This window comes from Malurus melanocephalus, unplaced genomic scaffold (genome assembly GCF_030028575.1).
Source record: "Malurus melanocephalus ecotype Western Australia unplaced genomic scaffold, MMel_1.1 scaffold_82, whole genome shotgun sequence".
NCBI classification, from domain to species: Eukaryota; Metazoa; Chordata; class Aves; order Passeriformes; family Maluridae; genus Malurus; species Malurus melanocephalus.
In genome coordinates, this window is record NW_026623314.1 from 158,257 (window position 1) to 178,579 (window position 20,323).

Here is a 20,323-nt window from a genome sequence, read left to right on the forward strand (position 1 = left end):
AGTCTGAGCTCTCACGAGACACCTCTGGCTTTAATCTGGATTGTCTTGTGTATTGTCAGAACACTCAGTCCATCTTCCACTAGGGAGGTGTGCATGGACAAAAATCCATTCCTAGGTTAGGCTAGGATTTCACAAGCTTAGGCTGAATGTGAATCAATAATAATTCCAGCACTAACCAAGTATCTGTCAAATTAATTAGACTGACTTCTTAGCATTTGAATATATGACAGTAACATCCATCTTCTAAAGTCTGTGTGACATTATACACTGCRAGAAATAATTCCTGTATTAAACGATATGATTCTGAAACAGAGAGAAAGCACACTTCGGAACTCAGGTCAAAAATAGTTTTAACTCCACTTTATTCTGCCAGTTTTCATTTTATTTATTTATTCAAATATATCCAACAATTATGCAGTAGTTTTTAAGCTTTGGTTCTGAACTACAAAACGATGCCTAGCACACTACTTTCTTATTTTTGGTGGGAAAGCTTGTTTATATTTAAATATCTGCCTAGGGTAGAAATAATCAAAAATAAACTAAACAATGTGTTATAAAATAGGTAGAACTGACTAACGCCAGTCTTCATACAYAAACCCATCTGTGTGCAATCTAGACTTCCTTTCTCCCCACTTTAAAACTCTCTGCCAGTGCCAAGATAAACAAATTTGGACTGAGTGAATAAACAGCTCCTTTTACGAAAAATAACAATAGGGATGCTGAATAAATACTAGTTTTGTAGTTTGATATTACATATTTTCAGCTGCATCTGATGAAATTGTTAATGTAATGTAAAAAATATAAAAATAATTTAGAAAATGGTGATAAACTGAAAACATCTATACCAGTTTATCAGTCGGAGTCAAAATCCATTTCTTTCCAGGATTTAGAGGCATTTCTTTTGTATTGTTCAAGTTCCTAAAAGGGAAACATAAATACATATTAATCTTCTCATGACTAAAAGTTATGAGAAACTTCAGATGCTTAATTGGGAAATGTATGTATATAAAACCACTTTTCACTGTAGAAAAAATGTACTATAGTTTTATATTTAATGAAATTATCYTAAAAGCGCTATTACTTTTGCCACATTTGCTCTTATGTAGGGAGCTACATTTTGCTATACTTGAGATCAATGAAGTGCTAGCAAGGTAAACAAATGACCTAATCTCAGCCAGGTATGCTACTGGGAACACTGATGCCTATAACAGAAGATTCTAGCACTATTACCATCCAACAGTTTCTTCTGCTGAATTTTTTGTAGTGGTGTGTACTATCAGGAATAATTTCTGAAGGATTTTGTCAGAAAAGAAAAAAAAACTGATTTAGGAAGCATTATGACTGCTTTTCATTCAAGAGTCAGGTTTCCAGTATATTTAGAGGAAGAAGATGCTCTAATGAGGTAGTGTCAGATCRAACCATGAACTGCTTGCAAGACAAAAAAAACCTCACCTTATCTTACTTAGATTAGGAAAGAGGTGGACATAAACCAGTACTTAGTATAAATGTAGCAAAGACCTTCAAAAGTGGACGTGGTTTACAATTATTATTTTGATTTTAATAGAATGGACTTWAAGGGAGGTTTTGCTGTAGGCATGCAGGTGCTAGAAGTGACAAAAATAAGAAAATTCACACCTGGTGAATTTGACAGAAGTATTAACTATCAATCCAGTGCACAAAGGGAAGAAGAAATTAAAGGGCAGAACCACAAAGCAATCATCATTTTAAGATTGTATGGAAATAGTAAATAGAATTTTCTCTTGGAAGTAACTTCAGCAGCTTTGTCAGAGGTGCAGAGTTTTCAGAAAGCACCCCAGCTGTATGAGCAGTGAGAACATTTTTAGTTAGTGCACATTCTTCCTGATGGTGTTAGGAGTCTACTGTTAGTCTACTGTTAAGTAACTCCACAGGTGACTGACACAGAACATATTGTGTCTAGACTAAATCCAGTAAGCTGCTGTAGCTACAACTCCATACTACTGAACTGTTCTATCTCTAAGCTGGTCCTTATTCTGTATTTTCACTCCCACATTATTAATATAAAGTAATTATGATCTTGGAACGTACTGAACTGTTGGAAACTGTCAGTAGTTAGGAATAGAAAGAATACTGTGATATTTTAAGGAGTAYGTGTAAGCTGCTTTATGCTAAGTAATTTCAATTTAAAACTTTCTCAAATGCTTCAGGAACAGRTAAAATTAGATAGCAAAGTTTTACATGCAATGACAGTACCATCTGGGAGTCATGTCTACAGGTGTTGGCTAAATAATTAGCCTTGCAGATTTATCTTTCAAGAAAGAGGTAGATCATTTAGCAGAATTCATTTTGCTGTAAGTTTAGCTAGTCAGATTTATCTTTCAAGAAAGAGGTAGATAATTCAGCAGAATTCATTCTGCTGTAAGTTTAGCTGGTCTGGGCAGCAATTCAGAGTAAAGGCAATTCAAAACAATACAAAAAAGCAAATTGTCAATTACATATATTAAAACTGTATGGCTACTCCACTACACATAGGAGTACAGAACAAAATYAGAACTATGAATTTTGGAGGTGTGTCCAAGTAAGGCTAATATTCAAACAGTGGGAAATGTAAGAAAAAGAAAAAATAATTAAATGGAAGATATTTAGAAAAAATTAACCTTTTAACAAATTTCAGTGATTCAGAGATTGTCAGGGAAGTACACTTACCTTATGTGCAAAACAGAAAGCAAAATACATCCCCATAAATCAGAAAAGTAATGCAAAATTCTTTAAAATACTGCTTAAAGATCACCATGGAGACCCTCTTGAAAAAGGGCTCCTTTATGAACAGGAAATTCTATACTGCAAACATGAGCAGAATTCTAGAACAGACTAATGATAGATACAGTCTGCTAAGAGATCATCTCTCCTAAGTGAAAGAAGATCCTACAAAAGAATATATCTCAAAAGTATGCCAAAATCTTCATCCTAGCATTATGCTATTTTTGTTTTGTGGGTACAAGTGTAGGGGGCAGAGATCAGAAATACAAAGTAAAAATAATTGCAATTTAAATGTGCTTTAAATGTGCTCTGAATGCTTTAAACATTATTAGAGCTAGCTTATCACAGATGTCTCAACACTGGCATAAAGTGGGTTTAATTTTTTTTTTTAATTTAATGCTTCTGTACTTCTGTGTTTCTGTAAATTCTTCATCTGTCAGATGGGGAAGATCACACCTAATCTCATAAAGGGATTGGGAAGAAAGACTTAACTGATGTTTGTGAGACACTCAGATAAGATAACATTACCACACACACTCAGAGAAAAAAAAAATTAATACTTTTGTGTTCATTGAAGTGTCTGAATGGCAGGTTGAAAAATAAGGTAYATAAAGAATAAGGATGATGAAAAGAAATGCTGAACAATTGAAGTGAGACATCAGCAAAATAGTATATGATCATGCAATTAAAGACAATACTATAATGTCTACAAACAAGAAGGRAAAATTAAGATTGTTGGAAAAGCCTTAATTGTTGCATTTCCTCTGTTCTGAGTGACTGATAYGTCTTTAACTTTCCATGCAGTTTCTTACTGGAACTACCCTCAATCTGGAACRTGGTAAAAGCAACCAAGTACTGAAACGTTAATTAAAAATCTTAAGCACACAAACTTCAGTAGAAAATTTAATAACAGTGCTCTAATAATGTTCTTTAATTTGGTTTAAAAATGAAATCTTTTTAACCCRTTTGGACATGCTTTCATGTGATTGGCATTCTTGGCAGCTGAGCAAACATCCGAAATAAATTTTTCTCCACGTTATGAAAACAGATCTTCTGCTCTGGAGAAAATAAAAGGCAGTGCTACTCTGTTACCTAGATTAAGGTAGGTGTCTGTTATAATTCTCTGCCCAGTAACACTGGTGTGACCAAGTGGCTTCATGGCACAGTATGAAATRTTTTGTGGAATGAGACTGAAATGGTCTCCTGAAGTTCAGAAATATGTTCATGTCAGCAGAGTTGGCTGAAAAATATGGCTCTCATTCTGTTGGCCAACAMAGTCCCCCATCTCAGCTGCAGATCTGACATGGAGGTGACATCTGGTTGTGAGTGACATGGTTGCAATTTTAGGGGGAATGCAACTATTCTTCCTAGTGAGATGTAGAATCTTCTGCATTTCTAACTTTTAAAAATCTTAACAGTTACACCCCTGTTTGTTAAGATCTGTTTCCATGACTTCTTGTTAGCTGACACCAAATGGCACCAGGCATCTGGTGGTGTTTTTTTGTTTTTATTTTTTTTTGGAGTCATTCATGGCATGAGGCTACTGCTAAAATTGGCACYAATCCCTAAGTAATAGCTCTGTGTAACAAGGATCAAAGGACCAGATGTGAACTTAGGCACTGCATGACTTATGAAGTACTTGAGTAGGAGGTTCTCCTGTTCTTTGAGTTCAAATTTAGCTTTTATCAGTTGCATCAATGTATGAAGCTGGAGTCAAATGTCCAGATCAAAAGGTTTACTTATTTTGAGTTTTCGCAGTGAAGGCATAAAAAGAAACAAAGAAAACCTTTTAAAAAGGTAAAGGTAAAAGAAGAAACCTTTGAAAAAACACCTCTGCTGTAGAGAGCATTTCTAAAGGAAAGAGAGCAGACATTCCCATGTGCCATCTCACTTCCACAAACATTTAGAAGGAACTAAAAAACAAGACTTTCATGCTYCCTATCRGTGYTCATAGATGCAGGTGTATATGTGTAGCTCTAATCAGCAATATTATTTTAAAAGATCTCACTCTTATTCAAGTTATGTGTGTACCAAAAAACCAAAATAAGGTGTCCTGAAAGTATGAAAAGCCAAAAAAGCTTATAAGGAATGGRTAGAGGATGACAAGTTTGCCATGTGGTTTATGTATGAAAAATTAACCAAAACCTAAACATTTAAGGTGTAATAACTATGCAAAATAAATATTTTCCTTGATTCTTAAAAGCTCTGCAAAAACCACAAAATCCCAGTAATTCCTGGAGAAAATCTGCTAGAATTACATTAGAAATGTAAATTTCAAAACAGTCTCTGGTGCTGTATTCTCTCTCAGAGCTTAACTACAGAGAAAAGCAGAAACAATTCCAATTACAGAAAAAGCAGTAAACAATTCCAATAGCAGTATTTGATATAAACCTGTTCTATGTATGGCTATGGGGCAAGAACTGTGGAAAGAATTCTGAAGAAACACAGTTGAGAAAGACATCTTGAAGAAGGGCACAGTGAGGAAAAGACAGCCTGAGAGAGCTTTCCAGAGCAAAAATGTTCAGGAAGAGTGATATGTATCATGGTTAACTCTGAAAATATTAAGGAGGAAAAATAATCTGGTGTAAAAGAAAACAGTGGTGGCAAAATRCTGATGAGCTGGACTCTAAATTCAACAGCTAAAAAGCATCTCAGAAAAATGCTGTGTGATAGGTTGTATATGGGAGTCAGGGATTTTCTTGATTCTGTACTTAAAAAAAAAACCCATTTTCTTATTTTATATTCAAGAAGTCAACCTTTTACTCTGCTAAAACGCAGGCAAACCCTTCAGCTAAAATTACAAAGTTGGAAATGATTGATTTAAGTCTTGTATTGCCAGAGTTATCTATAAATCTATTACAGTATTATCAAGCAGTCCTGACCAAGCTTGAGTCAGTCAGGTATTGCTGGTTCGTCTATCAGATGCAGTGACAAGGGCTGCATTTTGCTTCCCTTGCTGGTTTTGCACTTAATTTTCTTTTAAAGCTTATCTTYCAGATAAACAAGCAAACAGGTTATTACCTGGAGTCCAAAGTAACATTAATTAACCGAAAGTAACCGAGAAAAATGATAACATGAACACATTCACTGTCATCACATGAAACTTTCCATTTTGCGTTATGTCCCATAATATCAGTAGCAACATGTTCCATATTGCCCACCTTAATATATATTGGTCCTCCTACACTTCAGATACCATGAGACTTTATAAAGAATGTCAGACATTTGATCAAATTTAGAAGTTGCTTTAAAAATAAGACTTTTGTGCTGCTTTTCATTGAACTGGAAAATAGAAAGACACTTCAAGGAACACTGGAACTAGAGAGTTCTTTTCTTTTAGATGTATATTTGTATCTTGGTGCATTTCAAATTATTGGAGTATAAAACATTTTAATAATGTGCAAATAATCTTGTAAAAATTAAACTTTGTGACAGAAACTTAGGAAATAACTGCAGATAACAAAAGTAATTTTCTCTTTAATGCTCAAATTACTTGTAGTAGTCCAACAAAAAAAAGCTACTTTGGTTTGCAATGCCCTTGAACAGATTAAGATTCTAAAAGCCTGTCTCTATTGTTTAAAAACAAAAATTAATAATTTTGTGTATGATTTAATCAATGCATACCAGTATCTTCTTTTGGAACACATTTTCTAAAAATAGCAAACCTAGTACACTACACAGTTATTTTGAGATATGTAGTTATACTGCCTATATTTGTTTTATAAATTCCAAAAGCAGCATGCTTTACAAATTTTAATCATTTCTAAGACTTCTTGATGTGACACAAATTCAGAACTGACACCCACATTAACACGATATTACAAGTAATGTGCAAGTTCAAAGGCTGCAGGGGATTTTTGAAATTTCTTTATTCTTTGGATAAATCTTGGATTGATTTTAACAGCCCCATGTCTATRATACTGATGAAGACTGTTATATACAGAACTGCTACTCAGGTGGTGTTATATACTGATAGCTATAAGGCAATGCTTTGACCTTCATCTAGTTAGCCACAGCATTTTTCTATAAAATTAATTCCCAGCTAATCTAGARAAAGGCAGAAAAACTTTAAAATGTATAATAAAAAAATTGAAGACCCTTTCCCCACTAAAGGTCTTTCCTGGAATTCAAGGTTATGCCACATATTACTGTGTGAATGGAACAATTCCATTCATGCTGCTTAAGATAAAGTGTACATAGCCTGCAAATTCGAGGTAGAAATGTTATCATCTGTATCTCTCCACTTTAAATACATTTTGAAGGAGGAAGACAGAAGTAAACAGTCTCCAGCCCAGACCTTGATACCGCTTCCTACACTTTCTGTTAGTCAATACAAATGAGAGTACAGGGTGAAGAAATGAGGAAATTACTGTCAAGGAAGCTTCCAAGTTTTGCTTCAAGATTATTTTGGTGAAGTAATTCTAGAAAAAAGAGGGAAAATTGGAATTGTTAATTTCTAAAGAAACTATGAGACAAAACTTTGAGATCTAGCAATGGTCCACTGGCTTAGTACCTAACAATGGAAAAAAACTCACAACCAACTACTAAACTGAAATCCTAAACTGAAGTTATTTAAAGGCAAAAAGAGGAGGTATTATGCTATTAGTTTAGCAGTGCTGGTGGTTCAGGAATACCTGACTGTGAGCAGCAATTGAAGAACTACCACACACCTGGTTTTTCTGAGCTCTCATGACATCAACTTCATACTCRGCATATTGACTATCCTGAGCAGGGTCCTTGGTATCTTGTAAATCACGGAAACTCTAAAGGAAAAAAGATAAAACCCCAAATTATAGAATTTATSTTCTTTAAATAAGAAAATGCCACACCATAGAAGTAAATATATTTGCTTTTAATACAATTTTATTAAAAGCTTGCATTTATGGAAYGATTTTCTGCTACAGGACACAGATTTAAAAAAAAAAGCTGTTCTCTCAGTAAAATGATGAGGAAGTAATAGTGCAGCTAGATTTAAAGGATAGAAAATATTTTTATTTGGTAGTTGTTATTATTCTTGAGCCTCAAAAGGAAAATACTCTTTCTCATCTGTGACATTTGGGCCCACTTGAGGTTGCTCTTGCTAAAGTATTTTATACTCATGACTAGAATTTGGTTCTGGTTATCAGAGCATTACCTGAATAACTGAGAAACTGATTATTAACTTTGCCAAATATCTGAATTTTCGTTTCCAAACTTGAGTGAACTATAACTTGAATTCCAGAGAAGCAAATATACTAATAGTAAGAAAAACTATCAAATAATGACATTTTTTAAAAATATCATCCTGCATGTTTCTCCTAATTTGTATCAAAGGGAAAGTAGCAAGAAGGCAATAATACCAATGATGGAATAAAGCAGAATTCTACTTGTTGGATGAAGCAGTGGAAAACAAAATATACAATGCATAGAAACAACTTCAAAGTTTGAAAGCCTACTGTGGTACCAAAACAGGAGACTGTGAATCTATCTGGCAAATGTTAAAATCTTTAATTAGACTGATGCTCCAATGAACACAGATGGAGCTTGCAAGACAAGAAGTGTATGCAGCTCTCCAGCTGTTTCAGCGGAAGTTCAGGAATTACTTGGAGGGGTGAGTGCAGGAAACACTTGTTTATTGTGGTTTCAGAGGTGATGAGAAAAACTAACATGAAAAATAACATTTCTGTATATTTCTGAAAGGCTTAGTCTTTATCATGTTGGGGCATATTATACTGAGAACAGCATCTTTCATAATTTCTCAGTGTAGGAAGCTAACTGAAGATGCAGAAGCACCACTACATACAAATCTTTRTCTTAAAAATGTATTAAAGAGAACTTCTAAGAGAGACTGAAATGCCAGTCAGTGGACTGGCARAAATGAGTAGGCACATTCCTACTATTCTGTGAGAAAAGCAGCTCTGTGTGTGGCATGTGCATCCCTACCTTGGGTGGAAATGTTTTCTCAAATACTTTTTTCCATAGTTCCAAAGGCGTGTTGGCACGCATCTTCCCCAGATCACTGTCAGGTGCAGGTGGTGGTCCTGAGGATCACAGCACAACATAAGATAAGCATGTTGTCATAACAACATAAATCGTAGAATGATTTTGCATATGGTCCATGTAATTTGGTATTTTACCTTCTACACTGACAAGCTGTAACAAGTTTGAAAATAACATTGATCTCCTACCATGAAATGGGCTAAGAGGTTTTGTGTATTATATTTTCTTTCACATCTAAGCTTATTGGTTCTTTACTATTTTACATAGTCCAGAGACTTCTTTAAACTACCTAACAAACCTGTACAAGTAATTCTCAGTAATATACTGAATCATGATTTTAAAATCTATAAGCCAGTTCCTTCAATAATGTGTTAAAATTGACACTGATGAGCTGTAATTTATTTATTTGCTTAAAATGTTTTAATTGTTTTCAAAACAATTAAGCAGCAAACACAATGAACAGGAAATGTTCTAACCTATTTGGCTCATGGAATCCAGGCCTGCTGGTATAAAGAGAGGTTTGCTGGGATCCACTGACATAGACTTGCTAAAAAGAAAAAGAAAATTTATCAAGTGAGCATTTAGCAATTAAAAAAAAAAAGACATAATTCTAGCTAAGACTAGAGTCTTACTGGGGTTTGCATATAAATTCATGTAAACAAAAAAATTCTCAGTTCCAGTGGTAACCACATTTTTAATTAATCAGTTTGAGGATCAAAACCAAGGAGGTGTTGCTGTCCTTAGCAGAGATGGGCAGCTGAGTCACGGGTCCACGTCCATGAACAAAAATATTTCAGACATCATACTTAAGAAGAGTTTTTATTATTAAAATATTTTTWAAAAAGTAATTTTAGGCTCTGAGCCTAAAATGTAATAATTTTARTACATTTAATAATTTTTAAGACATTTAATAGTTGAACAATGACACTACCTTTTATCGTAGCCAAATGCCAAGTGATTAATAAGAGCACGGGCTTTCAGCAGGAGAGCCTCAGATTTACTGGTAAACTAAATGAATCAGAAAACAAAATATACATTATGAACTTCCATCATAGATACATTACATTTTRCCATTTACAAAGAGGATAGAGCCTTGCTAATTAAACCCTGACCCCAATAAATCTGGCATATGTTCACTGAATTGACTAGAATAAAAAACTCACCTTCCCTTTCAAAAACATGAATGTATTTGTTACTGAATATATAGATCAAGAAATATTAAATGAAAAAGTAGCATAAATAAAAAGAATGTTTTAAAATACTGATTCAAAACTTTTGAAAGGTGCACACTRAGAGACAAATTTTTGCCTAAGACTAAGTTAAGATTTTAAATTACATTAAAAACTATACAGAATACCATAAACATTTAGAAATGTGATGAATAACTATATAATTGTTATAAAAGCAGCTTCAAAGTGGCAGAATAGTACGGACTTGTCAGAAAGCAGATCTCAGAATATATTCTCAAACTACATGCTTGTTCCTGTCTAAGGGCTTTTGTATCCTAACAGATTCATGTCTTTGAGAAAGAAGTCGGATCCCTGCTGTGGAAAATTATGTTTCTCCCACTTATTTCAATGACAATCAGGATTTAGCAGCCAAGGAGTTTTAGTATTCTAGTTTTAATTACAATAATACTTAAATACTTAAAAAAACCCCTACCAAGACAGTTGTATTCTGTTAACAAAAGACAAATTCATGTGTCAGAGTGAAAAAGGTTTACATGGACGCAAAAGGACAGGCTGGGATTTTAAGGATTTAGAGTAAACATTAGTTGTTTTGATAATCATTAAGCTACTATTAAATATTATTTATTACATAAATGATAGTTGATACAATTAGACCCATCTTCTGATGCACAGTGAATCCAAGAGGTAGTGTTCTTGGACTGTGAATCTCTGCRTGCATGTTTTTGTCTTTACTCAGAGGATGACCTGACAAACTAAAATCAATTAATATACCCACATAAATACTTCATTGTCCTTATGTTGATATCTTTCTACTCACTACAGTAAGGAAGCCCTTCTTTCTTCTTCAACACCCTAAGCGTAGTGATCTGGTATACATAAACTGCTGTGGAAATGAGCCCTTGATTTTAAAGCTCCCAAAGCTGGGTCACTTGATYTAAGTTCATTCTTCTACCAAAACGCCCATTCTAATTCAATCTAAGACAATCACTTTTGCCCCTTCTCCTTTATGGTACAAAAAAAATTTGCCAACGTGCAGTAAACTCAATGCAGGAACTAAGCTGGCTAAGAGATAACTATTTTTATTTAGGTTTTGTTGACACTGGGAATTGTGTAGTTTGTTCACAAGGCATGTCCATCCATCCCCTGTCAGTATTGTGATTTGTTCATGAAGAACACTGCTGTAAAACCAATAAAATCCCACTTTCTGTAGGAGTTTTACATTTCTGTTTTTTAAAATATTGTTTTGCAACAGAAATATTGTTCATCTTCTCTATCCTTAAATAAAAAGTGAATATACACACCACTAATGATGCTCCATGATAATGTGAAACAAATCGAAGTGTCTTGCTTATTATTTTCCTCATTTCAGAGTCGAACTCCTGAAAAAGTTGATATTGGAACATCGATTAAGAAAAAAATCCAAAATATTACAGTTAGAACTTTCTTTTTTTTTATAAACTGCAATGCACTTAAGCTACAATATATAAGCCTTTCAGCTGTCAGCATAATTATATCTTAAGACAGAATCAGTAACAGCCTACTCTGAAAAGAAATGTCACAATTTCTCTTTGTTTCTTTTTTACAGAGGGAGCCTAATTCGGGCATTATGTTAGTCCAGGAAAAGTTTTTAATTGGAATGCATATTTAATTTTCAATTTATTTGTTTGATTTTTAACTTTTCAAAAGTAGAAATGCTGCCTCTATAAAAAAAAAAAAGATTTTTTTTTTCTTTTCATGAAAATATTTCAGTAAATCTTTGGGCATATGCTCTCTAAATTCTAATACCTGCAAGATTTGAAAGGTGCATGCAAATACCTTTTTATCCATGTTTCTTTAATCTAAGATCATACAGACAGCCTTCCCTGGATGAAATGGGTGAAAACATGGTCCCAGTGAAGCCTGCAGGAGTTAATCCATAGACCCCCAAASGAATCAGGCTGTCATTTTGTCCTTATTTCCTGAGAGGCATTTAAGGAGGTCATGGCTCAGCATAAAGCTTTGGTATGAGAGGAGGCAAGTACTTATYAATAAAGAATTAAGTAACTCAGAGTCAGGCAGGTATCAATGCACTTTGTAGTCGTGCAGAGAAGCACAGAAAAGCACRACTGCTGAAAATCAACCATACTGTCCTAATTTCTCATGATCAAGTGCTGTGAGTATGCATTTGTTTGGGTCTTTTATKTCCTGGGAGAGAATCCAGCAGTACCATGACATTTCTTTCCTCTCCTCCATAAAAGATGCAATTACTCACTTGTCTCTAGAAACTTAGGAAGTACTTTTAAAAGAAGTTATAGATTGAAATGATAGTTTACTGTTTGTGTTGCCACAACTACCAAAAAACTCTGCTCAGCTGACTTGAGATACACCCCWCTTTCACTACCATAAACTTGCAGCTGCTGTCAAAAGGGACACATGGAGCTGGATTTCTCTCATAAAAGGAAATCATCAATATATAAATTTYTTTTTCTTTCCTTTTTGGTCTGCAGCAACTCTGTCTCAACATTTTCTAAGTACATCCCAAAAATCATCAGTTTAGGGGTGCTTTGTGAAGGAATGACAGTATGTCTTCCTTCATGCTGTTGTATGGAAGTTGTTTGGGGTTTTTTTTTTGTGATAGAAAGCTGACTGGCTATACTTTAATTCAAAAGATTACTATTATATTACTGGAATTTTAGTATRTATTTACTGGCAATATTTTGATTACTAAAAATGTACCTAAGTTTTACTTACATGAAAAATATCATATTTGCTTCCAATTATCACCATGGGTATTGGAAAAGGGTCAACTAATGCATAATCCTATTAAAGAGATACAGGACAGTTAAGCACTGTAAATAAACTGTAGAAGATTGCAACTGTTAAAGCAACTGAAAGGGGTTAAAATTAATTCACAGAAGACAAAGTTTTCCAAACCAYAAAGTAGATTAATCAACTTTAATGCAAAATGCATATATATATTCTACCACTTTACCACTTCTATCAYAAATGGTCAGAAAGTAATCCCTCTGAGCAGTCGGAACACTTACTGACATAAGAGGGCTCTTACACTRTACATTCCAGCTCCAACATTAGATGGGAAAGGAGGAGAGGAAAAACCTCATGTGTTCACAGAAAACCTGCCAGATTGGTTTAATAGAGCTGGCTYTTTGACACATTCACCCTTCTTGGACAAAATCTGAAAGAATACAGACAAAATCTGAAGAAACAYAAGTGGAGTGATTTGCTTGTTTCACCCATTTATCCTCACCACATTATGCTTTTCWAACACTTAAACAATATTTAATGTGAATTTGAAATATTTGATATCAGCACAAAGAGGAAACATCATCCAACAATCATGAAAATGTGAATCATGGAGGAAATCAGGCCCAAGAGTGGTGTAGACTTAACTGCTAAATTAGTAACTTGGAATAAAAGTTTTAATGTGCATTAAAGTGAATTATAAGAATTCTCAAGTGATCTGGAAGGTTTTGCTGTAGTCCATATGAAATAAGATAATYCCCTCATGTGTTCAAGCAAATATTTATTCAAGCTGATTTGGTTTCAGCAGTGGAAGAGAGATGTCTTGTAGCAGAGGAGCAGAGGTTGGTCCAACTGCTCCCTCCTAAACCCAGTTATTTCACAGAGAGCTTAAATGACAGAAGCTGCACATATTGAAAATCCTCTCCTTGGACAGGAAGAATAATGGCTTCACTCATACACTGTCAAAGCAAAAACTTTGAGCAAAACTATCTTAACTTTAAAAAGTGAGTATATGAAATATAAAACTGAAAAAAKATTTTGTTTCTTAACTAAGAGGAAAATTTGGGATAACATCAGAAACATTAAAACTAACATTGAATCCTATTCATCTTYTAACTATGGAATTAACTTTTGACCATGTAGTATTTTAGATGCATCCAGCCTTTTTTAAACAAGGTCTGCAATTGATATGATTTATCATCATAGCAAATAATTCTTTAGCCAGGCCAATGAAATATATCTAATCCTCAAAACCAMAAGAATTTAATTGACTCCTGTTTATCATAAAAATATGTTCATTCATTAAAAGRCAAGTAAAAATCTCCACAAACTGTCATTTAATTTGGCTATAAAAAGTATTTTCTTTTACAAAATTGACACAATTTTTTTTTTCAACAATGATGAAAGTAAAAGAGAACCAAGTAGAAATAAAACATTTTTTTTGCATTATTGATGTCTTCGATAATGGAAKCAAAACAGAAATTCTAGTTTAGAAGGTACAGTTGTGTCTCCTACAGGGCAAGAATAAGGAGTTTTCTTAACAATTAATAGCATTATTAWTTTTCTTTATTTTAGTAAGCTTGCMGTTTTCTGATATGTAAGCCCCTAAATGAAAACTTGACACTGTGGTCATAATTAAGGTGTGCATGTAGCTGTTTTCTTTTTGTGATTACCTTCTCTAAAAATAAAAACCAAATTAATMATCCCAATATCAAACCCCAAACTCAAAATCTACGGAGTGCTGCATATGTTGCTTTCTCATACATGTCGAGTTACTTTTAAATTCCTGAGCTCTATAAGATTTGCTGTATTGAAGCATTTTATAGAAGTTACAGTAACTAGATTTGTAAGCCAGGTCTTTGAATTGTTGAATACTTATTTATGCATTATATACACACAACATTTGCAGAGGTTTAATGCACAATGACTTTTCATTTCTATTGCGCATAATCTAGTTTAGCTTTTCCAGAGATTTAGTTAGCAATTATGTTTAAAGGACTGATGTTAACATTCTGAAACTTTATAATTTAATTAGTTGTCAGATTATCAAAAGGCATTGAGTTTGTGATAGACATTTAAATAAATGCAAAGTATATAGTCATGTTGATGGCTGTTATAACTATATTCTTTGCTTAAATTTGTACCTTCAGCTAGTCTCTTGCTAGATGACTTTTGTACATTCTAGTTTTCATCTTCATTTTAAAAAGATGAGGGGGGAAAAAAAGCAAACTGCTACTCTAAAACTATTTCTTTTGATTGGTGTAACATGCCATAACAATCACATTAGATATCTAACAAAAAGATATAAGAAACCTTCTTTCCTTGTTTCTGCTCTTATTGAATTTTTATTAAATTGCTATAATTTTCCAGTGAACAGGTTCATCTACATCAAATGGATTTTCAGTCATGCATAAAAATCTAAAAGAGTTGTTTATGATTTTCAAAAGCATTATCTTTAACTGTATAAAGGCCTGTGACATCTGGAGAAAATATTAGAAGTAACTTACGGGGTGATCCCTCTTCAGATCGTTCCACATTCTCTGTTTAATTTCAGCAGCTACTTCAGGGTTTGTCTTTTCTAGTTTGGTTAAAATTTTGTTCACGTGGTTCCTGGTGACCTGCAGAAGGGTCTCCATAGTAGTCCAGAGTTCATTAGGTTTGGACAGATCCAATACCAGAACTACAGCAAATGACCTATTAAATARGCATTATTTGGTCATGAGGCAATCAGCATTTTCAAACAAAATCATACCTGTAGAGCAAATGTGAGCACGTAACTTCTACGACAGAATTAAATCTGATGGCAAAGCAAGATGGTTTTTAGGGATATTCTGCACTCTGAAGAAACCCTTCCCTTGTCTCTTCTTCAGAACTATAATTTTGACAGCTTTCCATCCAGCAATTTCTTCAAAGCAATAAAATAAGAAAATATCCTCAGCCCATGTAACTCCTTCTTCCTGTATGATTGAGCATTTCTGCTGTCATGTATCCCAGCCGTCTCATAAGCCTACAACCCCAGACAAACCAATGTTAGCCAAAGGCTAGCATTTTTCCTAAATATTACCTGTATTAGGAAGCTCCCTAYTTTCATTATTCYTTTCTAATATGAAATGAAAAAAACYTGGTTAAGGACAATATTCTGTGTCAWGAACTGCAACAGTTTGTTGGAACCTCAAATGGGTGCATGAGAAAAGTCTTCTGAAATATAAATGGAAGATAAAAGAGCACTCATGACATACTTAGCTACTATCACCAGACTTTTAAAGGTGGACTATTGCTGAGAAATGTTTTACRTCTGAACTCCCCTCTTTCCAAAACCCTGCCTCCCAAAACACCAGCTGCATTAAAGTGCAATTGTAAAGATCATTGTAAATGCAGTCATGTGAATGGATGCAATCATTCTATCACATTCCAGCCTRACTCGAAAAAGGGAATTCCAGACCAGAGTGGTATTAGAAAGGCTATGAAGCAAACTGAGTGCTCAATTTCACTTTAAAATGCTGTGGGGTTTAAAAATCTGGTGAAAAGTCTCTTGATGAAACTAGATACAGTTCATGGAACTTTTAAATAAGCAAATTGCTTCACTACAATGATGAGAAAACCAGCAAAAAGCACTTACACTTAAGMTGAAATGGTAGTATAATTGTTACTAGCATGTTAAAATATTGCCCTGTGAACAGAAGTGAATTGTTCTTAAAGAACACTGGCATCCCAGCAAAGAATCTTGAGATTATCCACATCAGAAAATTCCTTATCCATAAAAAAGGAAGAAAAAACTGATAGAGCTGGAGATCAATTAATTTAATTTAGTCAAGGGCTGAAAAATTACACTTCTCTCCCAAGCTCTTCTAGAAATAAGGAGCTTCACATGCCATAAATGTTGTATTTTTATTCCTTCTGTCTTAGTCTCAGCACATAAGGACATTACCTCAATAGTCAAAACAGTAGGAAATGTACCTGATAAAAATATTTTTTTCCCCACAGAAGTTAAAGCTCAATACCAATGAACTATAAAGCAGTACATCATAATACAAAACGTATCTTTTGATCCTTTTCTCTGTTTCAACTCCCATCTTCCCTAACCAAAAAAAAAACTCCAAAAAAAGCATACCCCATTACCTTGTCATTTCTTCATGCAACTTTTCATGCATTTCTTCTTCCTATGCTATTCATTACTTCAATGGATTTTTCTCACTACATTCTCTTAATTTGATCTAAATTCCYGTTTCCTTTTGTTTTCAAATAGTTYCAATAGCTTGAGTCCCTCTTGGAAACGCCACCTCTGTTGGGAAATGAGCTTCTCATTAAGAGATCATTTCCCAAAAATCCAAGAGACTTTTTTGGCCACAGTTCTTTCCCTTGTTTTTTATTCTAAAATATTATACATCACAGAAAGCCATCTATGTTTGGCTACAGAAGTAAGAAGCAAGATTTTATTTTTCATATGCCCCCAAGTCATTCTTTTTGTTCTTTCACTAAGCATAAAGATATTATGTCTAGGATAAAAGTCTTCTCTTTTCTGTATTTCTTCTTGTATCTACTTAAGGCCAATCTACTCCCTTCATGTTACCACTTTGTTTTGTTGAGATTACTTAGAACTTGTTTATTTAGAAGAGAAGCATGAAAAGGAAGGCCAAAACAAAGCATCATGGTACTATAATGATTTTCAGCAAAACCCTATAAATGTTCTTACACTTTGAAAGAGTTTTTCACAAAAATACAAGGTCTGGAGATTTACTTATGTTTAAAAGAAAGCTCAAATTAAGTCTGGAATTGTAATATTTACACTTACCTTATGTTGTGGCAAGTGATYGGTATTCGAATGAGTTCTGCTAACGAGGTTCCACCACCTAGTTCCCAAAAATGAGCTACATCTTTAGGCTGCAAGAGAGTTTCTTTATGTCATTTTTATGTGTGGGTATATGTATAAAAGATGGTAAATTATACTTTCTCTATACTCACTGTATTGTGCCTCCTTGCCCTTCTTCCAAAAGTATATTCCAAGGCTAATGTTGGCTTTGGAGACTCTTCCCTAGAGGAAAAGTAACTTAATTTTGTCAAGATCCTCTAAATAAAGGTAGTAGATTCTGTGGTTACTAAATTATAATTATCAGTTAGTTCAAAATTTGGCTTAGATACAGTACAGAGAGGACACTTTTAGATAGGAGGTGTCAGGTACTGAAGACAAGAGAAGCAGCAGCACCAATCCATTTGGTAATTTCAGCTGACACTGGATAAGGACTGAAAGGGTCACAAGACAGGCAGTAATGAAAGGAAATATGTTCATCCATAAGTGATCAAYCAGTCACAGAACACATCTGCATACATATATTATGAATAATCACACAATATAATTGTTTATGTAAAATTCTAAAATTCTAATCTACAGCTGAAAACTGCTTTTAAATATATAACACATACCTCTCAAGGCACCTCAATATGATAGTRGTCTTTCCCTGGAAATTAAAAACAAACAAGAACTGTACTGTCTTTAAAGCATAAAGTTTTGTCACTAAATCAAACTAATTTAACATTCCAGTAATAAAGTACCAGAAAACTGCAAATGCATGTTACTGTTTGTTTTCTTATAGTGGAAACTTAAGTCCAGTTTTCAATCAGAATCGAGTTATACTACCATTATTATATGAATAAACTAATAGACATGACAAATACAGTAACAGGAACACTACTTAAACTTAGACATTAGTGATCAATTTGACCAAGTCTTTTAAAATGTTAAACAGGTTTTATTTGCTAATAACATTTATGTAATGTGTGGTTTCCATTGAATCGAATTATTACTGTTGAGATGGAAACAAAAAGATWGCTTAAAATACAAATAAACATACAGAAAAAATTGTCTTTACATTGTTAAAATTCAGGTACTAAGTACCATGCCACACTGAAGGGGCTAGCACTTCATTTCTATCCTTTCCTATCTCAAAAATCAGTGAATTTGTGGTAAATCTGAAAAGCCRTTTTCTCTGGAAAAGGTATTTCGTAAATTGCTGATTAACAGGTTGCACAAACACTGATCCTTCTAAAATAAAAATTGTATTCTTGAAAAATATTACTAATTTCATCAAAAAGGCAGGTATTTCCTTATTAACTTCATAAATAAAGGGTAAGAGAAGAAAAATATGTAATTACCAGCGACCAGCTAAAGGGGCAATCAGTTAAAACATTAGGCATAGTGAATAATGAGTTTACACTCGGTGATAAGGTATGTTTTCAAATAGTTGTGACATAATACAGACACAATTCACTGCAGCATGTCAAGGCCTCTATCTCCAACAAATCTGGTATCAGTGCACTTAGACTGGATTCTCACCYGTTAAACCTTTACAAGGGAAAACAATTAAAAGAGAATAGTATGMTTTCTGGCAGTCACTCTAAAAAAATGATGAAGCCAAACCTCAAAAAATTAGCACATCATTGATAACCCTAACTGTAATGTGAATTTACACTCTGGAACATCCACCCTCTGTAGAATGAGACCATGACATATTAAGTCTTTTAGATTAAGTGAACATCTGAAAATAAGAGATATTTTCCCTGACTCAAAATATGTCTGAAAAGTGTGGAACTGTACAGTATTTAGGATTACCCCGKTTTTGTTTCCCATAAATAATATTGACTTTTCCCAGACTTCCCCTGGTCTGACATCGTCATCATTAGGGTTTTCTCTCTTCTTCACTTCAGCTATAGCAAGATCCCACAAAGTATCACTAATTGAAAGAAAACAAAGAGAGAAGAGAATAATTAGAGAAAACACACACTTTATACTGTAATTCCTGAAAATATCTAAATGAAAGTTACTGTGGTGTGGATTACTATTATTTCATATCACCAGCCCTCTGCTTTTCGAAGTACTTCTAACCCARCCAGCTGAAGTGACATTCCTCAGGTAACCCCAGCCGCGATTTGTGGCACAAACTGAGCACAAGGGGAAAGTTCCAGCTGTGCAGAGCGAGGCTTTGTTCGAGCACGTTTGATTACAGAATCACAGAACCAATTAGGATGGAAAAGACCCGTGAGTTCACCGAGTGCAACCCGTRAGCGAACGCCACCRAGTGCCACGTCCAGGCTTTCCTKAARCACCTCCAGGGACGGTCACTCCAGCAGCTCCCCGGGCAGACCTTTACAMGCTCTTCTGGCGTGTCCGGCTTTCCGCAGGTCCCTGTGGGGGCTGGCAGCCTCCGGAGCCGGCAATTCCCGGCCGCTGGCAGCGGAGGAGCCCGGYGGGCTCGGGAGGGCTCTGATCTGCGCTCCCCGTGCTTAGGCTCACCGTGGTCACCTGTTTATGCGAGGTCGCTCACAGCAGCAACCAGACAAGGGCCAAGCGTACCCTACCTGCCCCAGTCCCGGTCGCGTTCGGGGCAGAGGCCGAAACGGCCCGTTTTAAGCCCTCCTTCCTTCCCACCCTCCCTTTTGCAGGCTGTCSTCCCCTGCCCCCGGCTCCTACCCCSCAAGGCAGCGGGRKGAATTTCCCGTCACCAGCACGGGCATGGCTCACCGTACCTGGCCTTGGGCATGGCTACGCGGGCGCGGGCCCGGCTGCCCGTGGCCATGGGAACGGCGCAGGGCACGCCGGGAGCTGTAGTTCCGCGGTGGGGCGGYCCCGGTGTTCCCGGCCCACTCCGGCCCGCCCCGCCGGCTCCGCGCTCGGCTCG

General features: G+C 35.1%; 1 protein-coding gene across 1 annotated transcript; it reads right to left on the reverse strand.

Annotated features, from left to right (window-relative positions):
• Window positions 1-346: 346 nt before the first annotated feature.
• DYNC2LI1 (dynein cytoplasmic 2 light intermediate chain 1) lies at window positions 347-20,273 on the reverse strand. Its single transcript, XM_057367661.1, has 13 exons — window positions 20,172-20,273; window positions 19,258-19,378; window positions 18,072-18,106; window positions 17,613-17,682; window positions 17,443-17,531; window positions 15,158-15,344; window positions 12,639-12,707; window positions 11,210-11,287; window positions 9,650-9,726; window positions 9,195-9,265; window positions 8,662-8,759; window positions 7,410-7,502; window positions 347-918 (listed from the first exon to the last, which is right to left on the reverse strand). The coding sequence occupies exons 1-13, from the start codon at window positions 20,219-20,221 to the stop codon at window positions 853-855; spliced, it is 1,104 nt and encodes a 367-aa protein (XP_057223644.1). The 5' UTR covers window positions 20,222-20,273; the 3' UTR covers window positions 347-852.
• Between the last annotated feature and the right edge of the window lie 50 nt (window positions 20,274-20,323).